Source organism: Cornus florida, unplaced genomic scaffold, assembly GCF_030987335.1.
Source record: "Cornus florida cultivar Cherokee Brave unplaced genomic scaffold, ASM3098733v1 CherokeeBrave_3.0.0_Hap2_Chr02, whole genome shotgun sequence".
NCBI classification, from domain to species: domain Eukaryota; kingdom Viridiplantae; phylum Streptophyta; class Magnoliopsida; order Cornales; family Cornaceae; genus Cornus; species Cornus florida.
In genome coordinates this window covers 65,695,204-65,709,982 of record NW_026775572.1, presented here as the reverse complement: position 1 = coordinate 65,709,982, position 14,779 = coordinate 65,695,204, and the positions used below count along the sequence as shown (strand labels likewise).

Here is a 14,779-nt window from a genome sequence, read left to right as displayed (position 1 = left end):
GTCGATGTGATTTAGATTTAGAATCTTTAACTTATCCATATTCGTTGCACACTGTATCTAGACTTGTAAATGGATCAGATCACGGTCAATCTATCTGAATCCGATAAGCATAATAGGTGATACGATCTGATCCATTCCGATAATCCAATGGATTTTTATTTACTGAATCCATATCCGATATTTTTTTTGATAAGTGAATCCATATCCGATATGAACTTTATCGGATGTCCAATCCCACAAACCCGATCCATTTAAACTATATATTGTAGAAATCAAACACAAAATCTCGGCATAGCATGGGTTTACTGAAAATATGCTTGGTAATATCCAGTTAACAGGTAGAATAAAGAGGATCACAACTTTTTGTACCAGTGAGATGAAATACTGGATTTTATACTTCGTTAAAGAATGAAAATCACCATAAGGAGAGAGAGAGAGAGAAAGGGGGGAGGAGGGGGGGGGGGGGGGGGGGGGTGGAGAAGAGGGGAAAAAAATATAAAATTACTTTGTGTGAAAGATGAAAAATTAGGGCTTGTGATGGAGAAGAAGAAAAGGAGAAGAGAAGGAAAGGGGAAAAAAAAGAATACTCACTGTGCAAGGGTTCTTCCACTCTTTCTTTCTCCTTATCATCCCAACCCAAAACTTGCTCTTAAATAATTCTTAAATGTAAAATTTGCCACTATTTTTGTGGTTTGCTTTACTTGATGTCTTTTCTTTTTTCTAAATAAGTACTGCTTTACTTGAAGTCCTGACTTGGCAATTTATAATTTATACATTAAATTATTATCTTAGTTCCAAACTGAACTGCAATCAATGCATGTGCTAACTACAAATTTGTTTGGTTATGTTTAGAGTTTGGATGGCATAAGTGATATTCGTGATGAAAGTGATCGGTCGGGGATGCGTGTAGTCATTGAGGTAAACTAATTATCAGTGCTATTCCATTTATTTTCCATTTTCTCAGGACTACTGTGGTCAGCGCTCAATTGAATACAAAGGTTATGCACGGGGGCAACTTTTTGATTTTATTTTTATTTTTTATTTTTGATAAAGTAAATATTGGTAATGACTAATTTATTTCTTTTGAATTACAGCTTAAACGGGGATCGGATCCATCAATTGTTCTGAATAACCTGTATCGCCTTACTGCTCTCCAGTCTAGTTTTAGTTGCAACATGGTGGGGTGAGTAGTTTCCACATCTTTAATAGCTTTTACTTATAAATAGAAAAATATCTTCAAGTCCTTAAGAATTACTAAACTTTTGTATGAATAAGAAAATGACGTACCCTCATTTTACGTTCCTCTAATGTCAAGCATGATACTGCAGGTTCAAAATGTGAAAGTAGCTACTTTGTGCAAATAATGCCGAAGATTAGGTTTGTATCTAGTCCATCCACCCTCCCCGCACTCCTTTGATTGACAAGAACCGCAAATTTTTTTTTTTTTTTTTTTTTTGATAAGTAAAAATTTATTAGAAAGCGTTCAAAAGGGGAACGCGTCCCAAAAGCTGTACAAGAACGGAGAAAACAGAAAAAAAAAAAAAAAAGGGGAAGGGGAGGACCTGTGGACCCAAAGACCCCAAAAAGTCCATGATCTCATCAACAGATAAACAATCTCTCCCCATACCCCAACTAAAAAGAGAACAAATAATAGAAAACTTCAACGCCCCAATGGGGATCTCCTCCCCAACAAAGGATCTTCTATTATGTTCTTTCCAGAGACACCACCAAATATAAAGGGGGGTCACCCTCCAAAAATCGCGAACACGAGCTCCACCCTTTGGCCCTCCAAATATCAATCAAGCCCCGTGAGGTCCAGGGCATAACCCACTGGACGCCAAAAAGACCCAAAATAAGACTCCAACAGTCATAAGCCACGGGGCAATGCAAGAGAAGGTGATCCACAGATTCTCCATTAATTATACACAGACAGAACCAGTTAACAATGACTTGTCTTCTCTTCCTCAAATTGTCCAGAGTCAAGATCTTACCCCAAACAACAGTCCAAGCAAAGAAGGCCACCCTAGGAGGAGCATTCGATTGCCAAACCGTTTTTCACCGGAAAGTGGTACCGTGATAACCGTAAAGGCAAAAAAAGAAGGACCGGACTTGAAAAATCCCCTGCGAAGAAAGCATCTAAGTCAAGGAATCCGAACTAGTGTCGTCCACCTCCTGTCTATACAAAAGGTCCAGCAAGCCAGTGACGTCATCCAACTCCCAATCCTGAAAGGATCTCCAAAACTGAACATCCCAAGACAACCTACCGCTATCAAGGCGATAATAGTCAGCAACCAAATCATGTCTATCCACAGCAATCCTGAACAACCTTGGGAATAGGCAAGACAAATGACGGTCCTCGAAAACCGCAATCTAAGCACAATCTACCTGACAAGCTGCTCTCCTATTACGTTGAGGCTCACCAAGACCACCCACCGCTTCCGATCTATCAAACTCTGCAATGTCAAGGAGGGCCCTATTCTTCCTCCACTCCAGATTACCGAACACCTCCTTATTCCATCTTTTGAGTTTATTCTTTAGAAGGCGAAGCTTTCATACTAAGATAAAACTCGATGTTCCCACCACCATGTCCTCCTCACACCAAGACCGCACCATACCTTGAAAATCCACTGCTCCAAGCCACATGTTCTCAAATCTGAAAGGGGTACAACGAGGTCTCAAACCTCCACAGTCCAAGACCAAAGGAATGTGGTCCGACGTCACCCTAGCTAAAACAGCCTGAACTGCGTTTGAGAACTTCTCCTCCCACTCTCCAGAGATCAAGAATCTATCCAGGCGTGAAAGAGTAGGCGTCTCCCTACCACTAGACCAAGTTAAATCAGCTCTCTCTAAAGGAGATCGATAAGCTGATGTCCATCAATAAACTCTGAAAAGTGCATCATAGCCGGAGTCCATGGATCTCTCCGATGGGGATCTAACCACATTAAAATCACCTGCCACATCCCCTTCACCCCATTAAGCTCATTCCACAGCACAGGCCTCTCACAATCATCCACTGGCCCATAAACACCAAAGAAGGCCTAAGAGAATCCATCCTCATCCATCGCAAAGGCGCAAGACAGAGAGAAACGCCCCCTACAAACATCCACCTTTGCCATCCATCTCCTATCCCACACGAGAAGAATGCCTCTAGAGGTCCCTACTGAATCCAGAGCCTCCCACTCAACGAACCTACTACCCCAAAGACTCTTAACCACTCTATCAGTCATAGAATCAATCTTTGTTTCTTGGAGACACACCAGGTGAACCCCCCATTTCCTCATTGCCATCTTCACCACCTTCCTCTTGCCCGGGTCATCGAGGCCACGAACATTCTAAGATAAAAGTCGTAACTTCATGAGGAAACAACACCACCCGCCTCCCCCTTACCCCTCCCTCCCTCCCTCCCTCCTTATCGCTGCCCCTTTCCTTCTCCCCCACAAGTTTCCCATCATAGTCAGAACAGAGATTTCTCAGCTTCCTCTCCCCTCTCCAAGAGGGATGGGTCTTCTTCCTTCTGTTCCTTCTTACAGAAAATTGAATCATCTCCCCTTCTCTCCCCTCCACCGTAGTCTGAAGAATTGCTAAGGTCTGATCTCGATTGCCTTTACAAGAGGCACCCAGCAGATCACTAGTGGCCCCCAGCAGATTCCTTGCCTAAGTCACCACACTCCTGCCTATCAAGATCATTGTCCATACTCTCCGGACGCACAACCGCCAGAGGATCAACTAACCCCAGATCAGAGTGACCCTCCTCCTCCCACAAGATCATATCAAGAGACCTACCCTGGTCATCCCGGCTTCCATCAACCTCCCCTCCCTCAATCTCCTTAACATCATCAAAACAAGACTTCCAGTCAAAAACATTGTCCACCCCACCGTCTTGAGCACCAGTGAAAGGATCTGGATCACATGAAGGCAAATCATCTGTCTGACACCTATGCTTCTGTAATTCCTTCACCAACAAAGAGGCTGATTCCTCACTAAGAGTTATAAGGATATCCTTGCCCACACATACAGTCATCATATTTTGCAAACTAACCGCCTGAGATGACACCAGTGCATCACCCTTGGGTAAGCACAAACCCACACGAGTCTTAGCCAGCCCACCCAGCTCATCCCCAGACGTACCATACTGAAGAGTAGAGGAGGAAAAATCACAGTTACGGTCAATACCCCCATCCATTGTGGACTTTTTTGTTTTCTTCGGATGCGTTTCCCTTTTTGAACGCTTTCTAATACATTTTATTTATCAAAAAAAAAAAAAAAAAACTATTTTTTGTTGGGTTATATGGAGAAATGATAGATATTTAGAGGAGATTGTAGATTTTTTGGACTCCTTGAAAGTTTAGAAGCCTTTTTGGCCTCGTGCTTGGGATACACTCCCCTTTTGAGCGCTTTTTATACATTTTTCTTATAAAAAAAAATGTCACTTAGTCGAATTTTGAGGTGGGTATGTTTGATTTTATAATTCAAAGACTATTTTTATATTTCTGGTTCTATTTGTAATTGGGCATCCTTTTTTCTATCAATCAATTAGTTGTCGGACAGTCATTAATTTCTGCACGTAATTTCTAGGTTCAACTGAGTTCATTTTATTTATCTACAAAAAAAAATAAATTTGAGATGGGTATCTGTTGACGTTGCCTTGGAGAGCGTACCTAGCCAATGTGACAGAAATTATTGTTAGGATCGACCAATTTAATATTGGTGATTATGGATTTACTAGTTTTTAGAATTGATTAGTCTCTTAAAACATAGTTGTTGAAGGATTTTTATATTTAAGTTACCCCCTCTCTAACAGCTTAAGCTTTTAGAGTAGATGGTTGTTAATATGGTATCAGAGTAGGCAAGGTCTTGTGTTCAAGCCTCACCGTAACCCTGAAAATTAAAATTGAAACATGTGTTAGACCCAAAGAAGGCCACACGTGAGGGGGCATGTTGAAGGATTTATATATTTAAGTTACACACTCTCTAAGAACTTAGGCCTTTGGAGTAGATGGTTGTTAACAATAGCTAATGAGAATCTTTGGTTATTAGTTAAATCAAATGGTCTCAGAGGCTTCACATAGCTAAAATGAGGATGTTAAGGTGGTTGATAAGAGTCACTTGGAAAGATAAGAGTTATTAATTAAAGCTTGAGAGAGATTATAGGAATAACGCCTATTAGTAACAAAATAATAGACTTTGGTGGTATGGACACACATAACATATACCGGTTGATGCACCCGTTGGAAAGGGAAGAGTAGTTTGCATAGAAGGTAAGAGAATGTAAGGACGACGTGGGGGTGTGGGATGAGTTCTCTAAGCATATTAGATTCAGAGTTCGGGAGGGAAGGGACGTCCGATTTTGGGAGGATACTTGGTGTGAGGATCGCCCATTGTCTTGTTTGTTCCCAATGTTGTTTAGGATTGTTGTTGATAGACATGCTTTGGTAGCTGACTGTTATCGACTCGATAGCGGTAGGTTGTCTATGGATGTGCGATTCTGGCGATCCTTTCATGATTGGGGGTTGGACGACGTGACTGGCTTGTTGAACCTTTTGTATAGACAGGAGGTGGATGGTACTAGTTCGGATTCCTTGACTTGGGTGCCTTCTCCGTAGGGGACTTCAACTCCGTTCCTTTTTCTCTGTCTCTTCGGGTTTCACGGTCGAATTTCCCGTGGAAAATGGTTTGGCATTCGAAGGCTCCTCTTAGGGTGGCTTTTTTTGTTTGGATTGCAACTTGGGGCAAGATTTTGATTCTGGACAATTTGAGAAAGAGAAGACAAATCATAGTCAACTTGTGTTTTCTGTGTAAGAATGATGGAGAGTCTGTGGATCACCTTCTTTTGCATTGTCCAATGGCTCATGACTGCTGGAGTCTTATTTTTGGCATGTTTGGCATCCAATGGTTTATGCCCCAGACTTTAATGGATTGGATTGACGTGTGGAGGGGCCACAGGGTGGGGGTTCATACTCATGACTCTTGGAGGGCGACCCCCTCTATGTTTGGTGGAGTCTTTGGAAAGAGCGGAATAGAAGATCTTTTGATGGGGGAGGAATCCTCCATTGGGACGTTGTTGAAGTTTTCTATTATTTGTTCTCTTTTTAATTGGGTGATGGAGAGAATTTGTATATTTTTAGATGAAATCGTGGACTTTTTGGGTTCATTGGGTCATAGGACTCCCTTTTTGGTTTTGGTATTTGTTTAGCTCTTGAGACGCGGCCCTTTTGAACGCTTTCTAATACAGTTTTACCTATAAAAAAAAAAAAGAGAAAGTAAGGACGACCAAAACTAACATGGAATGGAGTAATTAAAAATGATCTTAAACATTAAATATTATAGGAGATATGGTGTATAATATAATAGAATGGAAAAAGATAGTCCATGTGGAATACCCCATTGATTTGGGTGAACGACAATGCAATACTATCTGTGCGGATTTCTCAACGGCACCAATAAGAAGTGCAATACAAATAAGATTTATGGCATTCAATCTCATAGTGCGAGAAATCCAAGGATGATGATGATAGTAATGAAATGGTCTCAGCGCTCTACTACCTCTACCACTTCCTGCTTTCTTCTCCTGTATTCCAGTTTGATGCTCTGCATCTCATCTTCTTTCTCCTCTCTTCACCATAGTGGAAAGGTAATTTACAAATTTAATTTATATTTAATTTGAATATTAAATATTTAATGAAAACTATGTAAAATATTAGTTATATTATATATATGTTGCATTGGAGTGGAAATGTAGGTTTGCACTATTACATTTGGATAATTTTTCAATTTAAAACAATTTGCTATTTGTAAATGCACAATTACATATTTTTCAAAAAATTATAATTTGTAAAAGCATAATATTCAATTATATGTTTTTTTTTTAAAAAAATGTTACATAGTGTACTATATATAGAAATACATGCGTGTATAATAACATTTGCAAAGAACAAGTGAAAGGGCATTTTTGTCCATGGAAAAGAGTTCTATAGGGGTAAATTGATAAAACAACTTGTCAAATAGCCTTTTCACAATGTCGATGGGCATGGAGGTAATTTCGCAAGATGTCAATGCTTTGGCACCATGTCCAGCTAACAGCAAGGGGTGTTGGTGTAACATGGAGCAAACATTGGGGAGCGTGGGTACCATGCGCCAAAACCTTAAAATCTACAAGTAATTACAACTTACCTCTGTGGGTGTCAGTAATTAATCACATTAAATGACCGAAATAGCAATAAATAAAACTTTGATTTTATAAATGCCTAATTTTTCTATGTTTGCCCCTTCTCCAAAAGTAAGGATAACCACATGCGCTTCATGTGTGCAAGTCCTATCTCAATCTTTGTCAAGGTCTAGCTTCAATCCTCCTCTCCTAGCAACTCGAAATGGTGACGGGTTCAGCACTAGGTTATGACCTATTTAAAAACCCTTCTATTTTCTCTTTCTTGTGATCTTTTGACCTCCAAAATTCTCTTGATTTCATTTCAAAGAACCGTAGTAGCTTGATCTTCAGTTTAATATAATTTGTAAGAGCTTTCCTCTCCCTCTCTCTCTCTCTTAGGTGGTCAAAACTTTTAATTTTAAAATGAAGTTGCCTTTTGACTTTACCTGCATCAAAATTCTCTCTCTTCTTTACTGTGACCATAATAAGCCAATTTTTTTAATATCTGTGATATTTTATGATTGCTAAGGAGACAATTATCTCACTTTGAGTTCTTATTTAGTAATTCTTTGTCATGTTGCTTGTTATAAAATAGTTATGTGCCACTAGCCGTTAGACCTTAATTATAATGCATATTAAAGTAAGCTCATTTTTTTTTTTGATAAGTATTCAAGTAATTTCATTTTATACTGTTAGAATAGTTATACGCGCAACAATTGGTTTTTGAAGCTCTCCCTCTTGTTACTCTCTTCTTTGTGACGGAAAAGGAAAGATGTGTTAACTTAAAAATTAGGGAGAAGGTTTGGTTTCATTTTAAGAGTGGCATTAGTTCAGCTTATTCTGAAAAACATCATTTTGATTTATTCTTCCTTGGTGATGAATTATTTTCATGATACTCCACATCATTGGTTTCTCTCTTTGAAAGTCCTTGTTTCAGTTGTCTGCCATTGATGCAACATGTTACTTTCATTGTGACTTTTAGACCTCTTCTTATTTCTTCGACCTAATCACTTAATGCAAAAGATACTTATATTGTGACTTCATTGGATCTCTCCTTATTTGTTTAACCTGTTCACAGTATTCTCAACGGGCAACCTAAACTAATGGGCTTGAAGGAAATGCTCCAGGTGACAAGTGTTACTTGCTGCACTCTCTCTCTCTCTCTCTCTATATATATATATATATATAGTTTATGTGTGCATATATATGCTTATGCATCACAGTATTGCGGTCTTGTTAGTTCTTTGGTTAGCTTCATCTGCCAAGGTTCTTTTTTGTTTTCTTTTTTCTCTTTCAATGCAATTTCTTGATGGGAAAAAATTGTTTCCGTAGTTCCAACTTCAATTCTAAACATGTATGCATCAATCTTTGAACATATTAATGATCACTTACTATGTATATATTTATATATATATATATATGTATACACACTATTAATTGTACAAATCTTTATCAGTTTAGGCGTAAACAATTGTATAATAAGTTATTATTAATTTTTAATAAGCAATTTTATGTGATATATAAGAAAATAATGCAAGATCAACTTGCCTGAAATTTTTTTCTAAAAGGTTTCTTGGACTCTCTTCCCAAAGATTGTATTTCTCCTCTCAATTCTCTTCAGGCAATTGCATCCAATAACCCATAAATTTATTTAGCGAGTATTTGTAGTAGTTGATTATTGGGATGGTTGGGTATAATTGTAACATACTCAATTAAAATAACATATCCCACTTAGTGGTAACCTCAAATTACCTATTTGACCCTCACTATTTTAAAGATCTATTAGATATATTTTAGGGGTGTTCCACTAGAGGAGTTTCAGAACAAATAAGCACTCATCTGCACGTATTCTTGGATGAAGAAGTGATTGGTCTTTATAATTCTGAATGGATTCATTTGTCTTTTCTACACACATACCTTTTCATGTAAGTCTATGTTCATTAAAATTCACATTTAGTAAAGGTTGTGTAAATTCGAAATAAACACTTTTAGCTATTATTAATAATAGAATGATACAAAACGTTCAAAATGACCAACAGGCCAGTGGCCTAGCGGTACCAAGCCCCTACTTCCCAAAGGGAGGTTAGGGGTTCGAGCCTCATGTGTGTGTGAGTGCCTACTAAGAAAAAAGAAAGCTTCAAAATGTATATAAAAATAAAAAATTCTTCTGAGTAGTATAGATATAGATATATCAGTACTTGACAAAAATTTGGTTAAAACTCTGCCTTCTATTCAAGTTCAGATGGATGTACTTCAACTCATATGGTTACGGGCCTAAAGACCCGAACACTTGTTTGAATGGTTGTGAATGAACTTTTCAAAGTATTTTTCCTCTCTCTCTCTCTCTGCTTTTTGCTTTAAAATTGGACTTTTGAGCACTATGTTAGCTTTGTGTATGATTATTCAGTCTATGTTATTGTACAAGTAGGTAACGGAAATTTTTATGTGGTACCTATGATTTTTTTAGAAAGAAGTTTATAAGGTGTTTATAAACTTTGTTGGCGGTGGTAGAGGGTGTGATGCTTATTCTATTTCATGGGGAATAGAAACATTGCCTTTTGGTTTTCTTTCTTTTACTTCCTTTTTCTAGCGTAATTTGCGCTTCTCTTTTGCGTCCACAAGGTGTGTGAAATCTATTATATAATTTCTGTACTTTACACTATTCTCTTACTGCCATAATAATCTTCTTGCCATAACTCAAAGGATGGAAAAGCACACGAGTTACCGGATATATACTTCTTACTGTGTATATTACTCTGTTGCAAATTCTTCCTTTTAACTTCTGTTTGACTTTAGATTGGGAGTAAATAAATTCTTTTTTTGTTTTCCTATTTTTATTTAAAACTTCTATCAGGCTTTCTTGGATTTTAGATGCTCTGTAGTTGAGAGACGCGCAAGATTTAAGCTTTCACAAGCACAGGATAGAAGTCATATAGTTGAGGTATGTTAAAGGTTTCTCAAAGTTGATTATTGAAATACCTGGTTTATGAATAGACTGACTTATTGTCTCTCTCATGGGACTGAAACCGAACTTCCTGTATTTTTAGAATTTGAAATGTTTACAATTATTTATGTTTATGGTCATTAATAGGATGTCATAAATATTGTTGTTATTTCTATTATTTCAATTGTCTTGTGTTTCCATAAAGGATAGATGGTGGCTTTGAAATTCAAGTGCTTCTGAACCGAAATATACTTTTTTGTTGCATGGAGACTCAACCATCACCTTGCAAATCCATACAATTATAGTTGCTTAATTCTTTTTTTCTTTTTCTCTTTTACTTATTTAGTTATTTTGGCGAGCTAGGGTATCGTAGTTGGTCTTGACAATTTGGATGGAGTGATTAATGTCATTAGGAAAGCTGCAAGCAATGCAATGGCATCAGCAGATTTGATGAAAGGTAAGGCACTGCTCTGTTCTTATTGTGTTGTTTATGATGTCTTGCTTATTTTGTGTCTTTTTTTCCCCTATTGTTTTCAGATGGCACCACTGAAGTATTATGCAAGTTTGTTTCTATTTCTAATAATTCCCTCCCCCCCAACAAAAAAAATGAAAAATAAATAAATAACCCAGATCGTTCTTTCAAATTTCAATGATGCAACCGGTTAGCAGATTTTACTGATTGTCTTTGGGTTATACAAGCAGCCCTATTGGTTTCTCAAAAGTCATTCAAATATACAATAATACGTGATCTAATTGTTTGAACAAGCATGGATTTTGTGTTCAGTTGACATGATACTTGTCACGCCCCGCTATCCACGGTCATGTGAGAAAACCATAATTCATAAAAACCATCTCAGATATTCGTTTAAAATCTCCATGTCATATGATCCAAGGTTCATAACATCAGTTCATTCTCACAACCTCCAAGCATGCGCACACCATTTATTATTTCGAACACTTGGCTGACACATCTCGGACACATGGTCAACACATTTTTGACAGTCAACCAGGACCAACACATCCTATGCTCTTCGTCTAATATAAACAAACACATGACAGTAATGGAATCTACTTTATGAACATGAATCAAAATGTCCAACGTATTTATTTCTAAAAAAGTAGACATCAAACACGTCACAGGTTGTAATGAATAAAAATATAACTATAATGACAAGATATAATAGTAATATCATATATAATAGAATATATTCTTTTATATATTTGAATAGCTTCATCTTCAAATTTTAGTAACTTTAGTGTAGAAGTCGAACTTTTAAATTGATTAAAGTGCCATAATTGTCTTACTCAATAGATCTATAAATGAATATTTACATTAGCTGCGTCCGTGTTCTACTTTTTTAGAATTTGTCTCGTTTCGGTGTCCATGCTTCTTAGTCTGGAGCTTCTTAGTCCACACCAGATGACTCTCCTCCAAAGTCTTTGTTTCTTCACCCAGAACCTCCACAGCCACTTGCCCAACAGGGCTTATTGAACAAGTCTAGTCTTTTCACTCCCAGCCCACCCGCCATGTTGAAGCTTGAGTATAACCTAAACCAGACTTACCATTAGAAGATTTCAATTTTGAGTGCCTTGAGTAAATTTAGCAGCCACTTTCTTAGATGAGTGCATGATTGTTGGGTCAGATGATATATGACTTACTTCATGATTTTATGTAGGCTCATTTAGTTTTGATGGTTGATTTACCAAAAATATAGGTAGTTGATTGAACTAATTTTTCATCATTTCTTTGTTGCAGAGTTTAGTTTGTCTGAAAAGCAAGCTGAAGCTATATTGGACATTAGCCTAAGAAGGCTTACACAACTTGAGGTGCATAGTATTCAATCATGCCACTCATCATTTGTTTTATGTTTCTTAATGAGATTTTGCCAACTATTTTTTTGCTCTTATCGTGATTGTAAAGGGTTTCCACATTCATTATTATGCAGAGAAATAAATTTGTCAATGAGGGGATATCCTTGATGGAACAAATTTCCAAGTTACAGGAACTTTTGTCGAGCAAAAACCAAATACTCCAGGTAGACTTTTTCACTTAGAAGCTCGTTAATTCTACTCTGGTAATAATATTTTCATAGTTAAGAAGATTGAATGGCTCTGAAAGCTCTCTTATAAGATTTTATTTGTACATTCATAGTATAATAGACACCTGTTGCACCCTAGGTTAAGGAAATGCTTCAAAAAAGCTTTGGCCAACTTTATGTGAGTGAAGCTGGAGTGCTGGACTTGTCCCTCAGCATAAGCATTGCAGAACACCTTACAACTGTAGACCAAAGGAAAAAGAAATCAGATTTTAGCCTAGAATAATATGCAAAGATTAATTCAAGGAAGCTCTATCTGATGTGAATAAAAATATAATTAAGATGCACGAATAATACTTAAAAAATACGACCAATATGGAAAATGATGAATATATGGTTGGGCTGATAATATATGGACCTCCACGAGTAAGCGCAAACAATGAGTTTCACATCACAGGAAACCTCAGGTTAGGGGATAATTCCTTGCGGTTATTTTATTTTGTTTCTTTCTGATCTTAATTCTGTAAGAGTTGATTTGGTAAATTTTTTGGAGTTGAGACCAGATCTGAAACACAGAGATAATAATAGATGAAACAGATATAATAATATAAGATAGAGATAATAACTTTGAAACGCTTCAGAAAAGTTTCTTCTTTATTGAACTTCAAAATAAAGTACACTTAGAAATATTACAAGAGTGAGAGAAAGGAAAACTGAAAGATACATTGAGGGGGAACATTGCCCTCTATTTATACATGAAATTGGACTTGAAAATTAAATTTGAAGTCCGCATAGTGGATGGATGGCGTGTGCTAGAATAATGCAATCGGTTGGCCCATAATATCTACTTGGAGCAGGGGCTGTATTTGAGTGGATATTTTTATCATAGACAATTCAGGCATGGTGGAGAAAGCAGCCTGAAAATCCTCAATATGAGGAAGCTCATCATTTTCAGAGACATTTCCAGATTCATCATTCTTCTTAGGATGAGTCAACTTGAAACCTGGAACCTCAATTGCAGGTTGAACAAGTGCCTTAGATAAGGTTGCCTCTGGGGGAGGTTTTACAGTGAGGTATTTGGTATTAAGAATGATTAATACCGTATCCATACTTGTTTCAATTCTCCCTAACTGGGACCCTATATTTTGCATACAGACATTTGTATAATTATTTTGTCTATATACTTTATACATATCTTCTTTGACAACAGCACTGGCTTTGTCAATAAAAGATGGTTGGCTATAAGCCTTGGTTTCTATTTTGGCACCAGTATCCTCATCTGATTTTTTCAAAATTAGAGTTTCAGTGGGGGGATGAACTGAGTGGATAACTTTATCCCCTTTGGTGGTCCATGTTTTCAGAAAATCATCCAAAATGTTTAAATTCATAATGGAATGATGAGTAAGACAAAACCAAGAAACAAAGGGTATAACTGTCTGTTTGGCTTGAAGATACTTATAAAATTGAGTTTTAAAAAGTTGCAATTGCTCTTTATTAAACTCATTAAAGTACCAAGTCCTGAACTCTTGATATCGCTCCTGTTGAAATTCAGTATTAATGGTTTTTCTATCTGGTGTAAAATCCATTAAAACTGATATTCTTCTCTTTCTTCAGTCGGGTCTTCAGTCTGCTTGCCAATACCCATTTCTGATGGCGTGGGACTGAATTCTATTCCAAATTCTCGAGGTGATACACCTTTTGGTGCTGGTTCATAGACGCCTCGTGAATTTCATTCTGAGATTGCTGGATGCCCTTCAGCTTGAGTCGATCTGCCTCTGTTAATTCATCTTTGTCCTTAGACATTCAATAGTCTGAAACAGAGTTGCGAGAAGGAGGATAGGAGACTTTATAGGGAAAATTAATTCCTCTAGATGATGTAGATCTGGGTAGATCTAAAGATCTTCTAAAATTAAGAAGAACATCACCATCATGATCCTGGATAACACAGTCCAAATTCCTATTGAGGATAGGTTTTGTAGGAACTGCGTTAGGTATTGTCCAATGTTCAGGAAATGTTATTTCACTCCAAGGAATCATCCTTTTTGTGGCAACATTCGAGGTGAACATATTTGTATCCCATATTGCTGTTACTCCTTTAGAGTCTTTGCGAATGGCTTTTGGACAGTAGGTATCAAGTACCTTATAATGGATGCGATAAATTACACTTATCACCTCCGATCCAGGTAAGAAATTATACCCATGAGTCTGTATACGAAGACTAGCTGCTTCATATATGTTTTTATCCGACAAGGATAAATTCAGACTAGGATATACATCAAAATAAACCGGTCCATGACATAGACTGGTTTCCAGTGCACCCAGCAAAGAAGGGTGAAAATCCGAACACCTAGCATCTCTAAGTGTTGCTTGAATACAAGCATCCATACCAAGTAAGGTTAAAGGTTTAAAAACAATCTGGATTAAACCTATATGGATATAGTTGTACTTTTTCATGTATCTCTGAAGATCACGTGGAGACAATAACTTAATGATTGTATCCTGATTGCTCAATTGCATGGTCTGTTCCATGGTTTTGATTGCCCATAAATCAGTAAAATTGAGCATCCTGATTTTGTAAATGCTGCTTGCATTTACTGGTGGAATAGTCCACTTGTTCAATTTATTTTAAACATCTGTAAATTCAATTAACTCTGA

At 37.2% G+C, this 14,779-nt stretch overlaps 1 protein-coding gene across 2 annotated transcripts in view; it reads left to right on the top strand.

Annotated features, from left to right (window-relative positions):
• Positions 1-14,779, top strand: part of LOC132295187 (DNA gyrase subunit A, chloroplastic/mitochondrial) — a 54,622-nt gene that overhangs the window by 17,101 nt on the left and 22,742 nt on the right. For both annotated transcript variants that reach the window (XM_059793351.1, XM_059793350.1), the window contains exons 11-17: positions 853-918; positions 1,095-1,183; positions 8,223-8,271; positions 9,999-10,085; positions 10,452-10,545; positions 11,845-11,915; positions 12,035-12,124. In XM_059793351.1, coding sequence (XP_059649334.1) covers positions 853-918; positions 1,095-1,183; positions 8,223-8,271; positions 9,999-10,085; positions 10,452-10,545; positions 11,845-11,915; positions 12,035-12,124 — 546 coding nt within the window. The remainder of the gene's footprint in view (positions 1-852; positions 919-1,094; positions 1,184-8,222; positions 8,272-9,998; positions 10,086-10,451; positions 10,546-11,844; positions 11,916-12,034; positions 12,125-14,779) is intronic.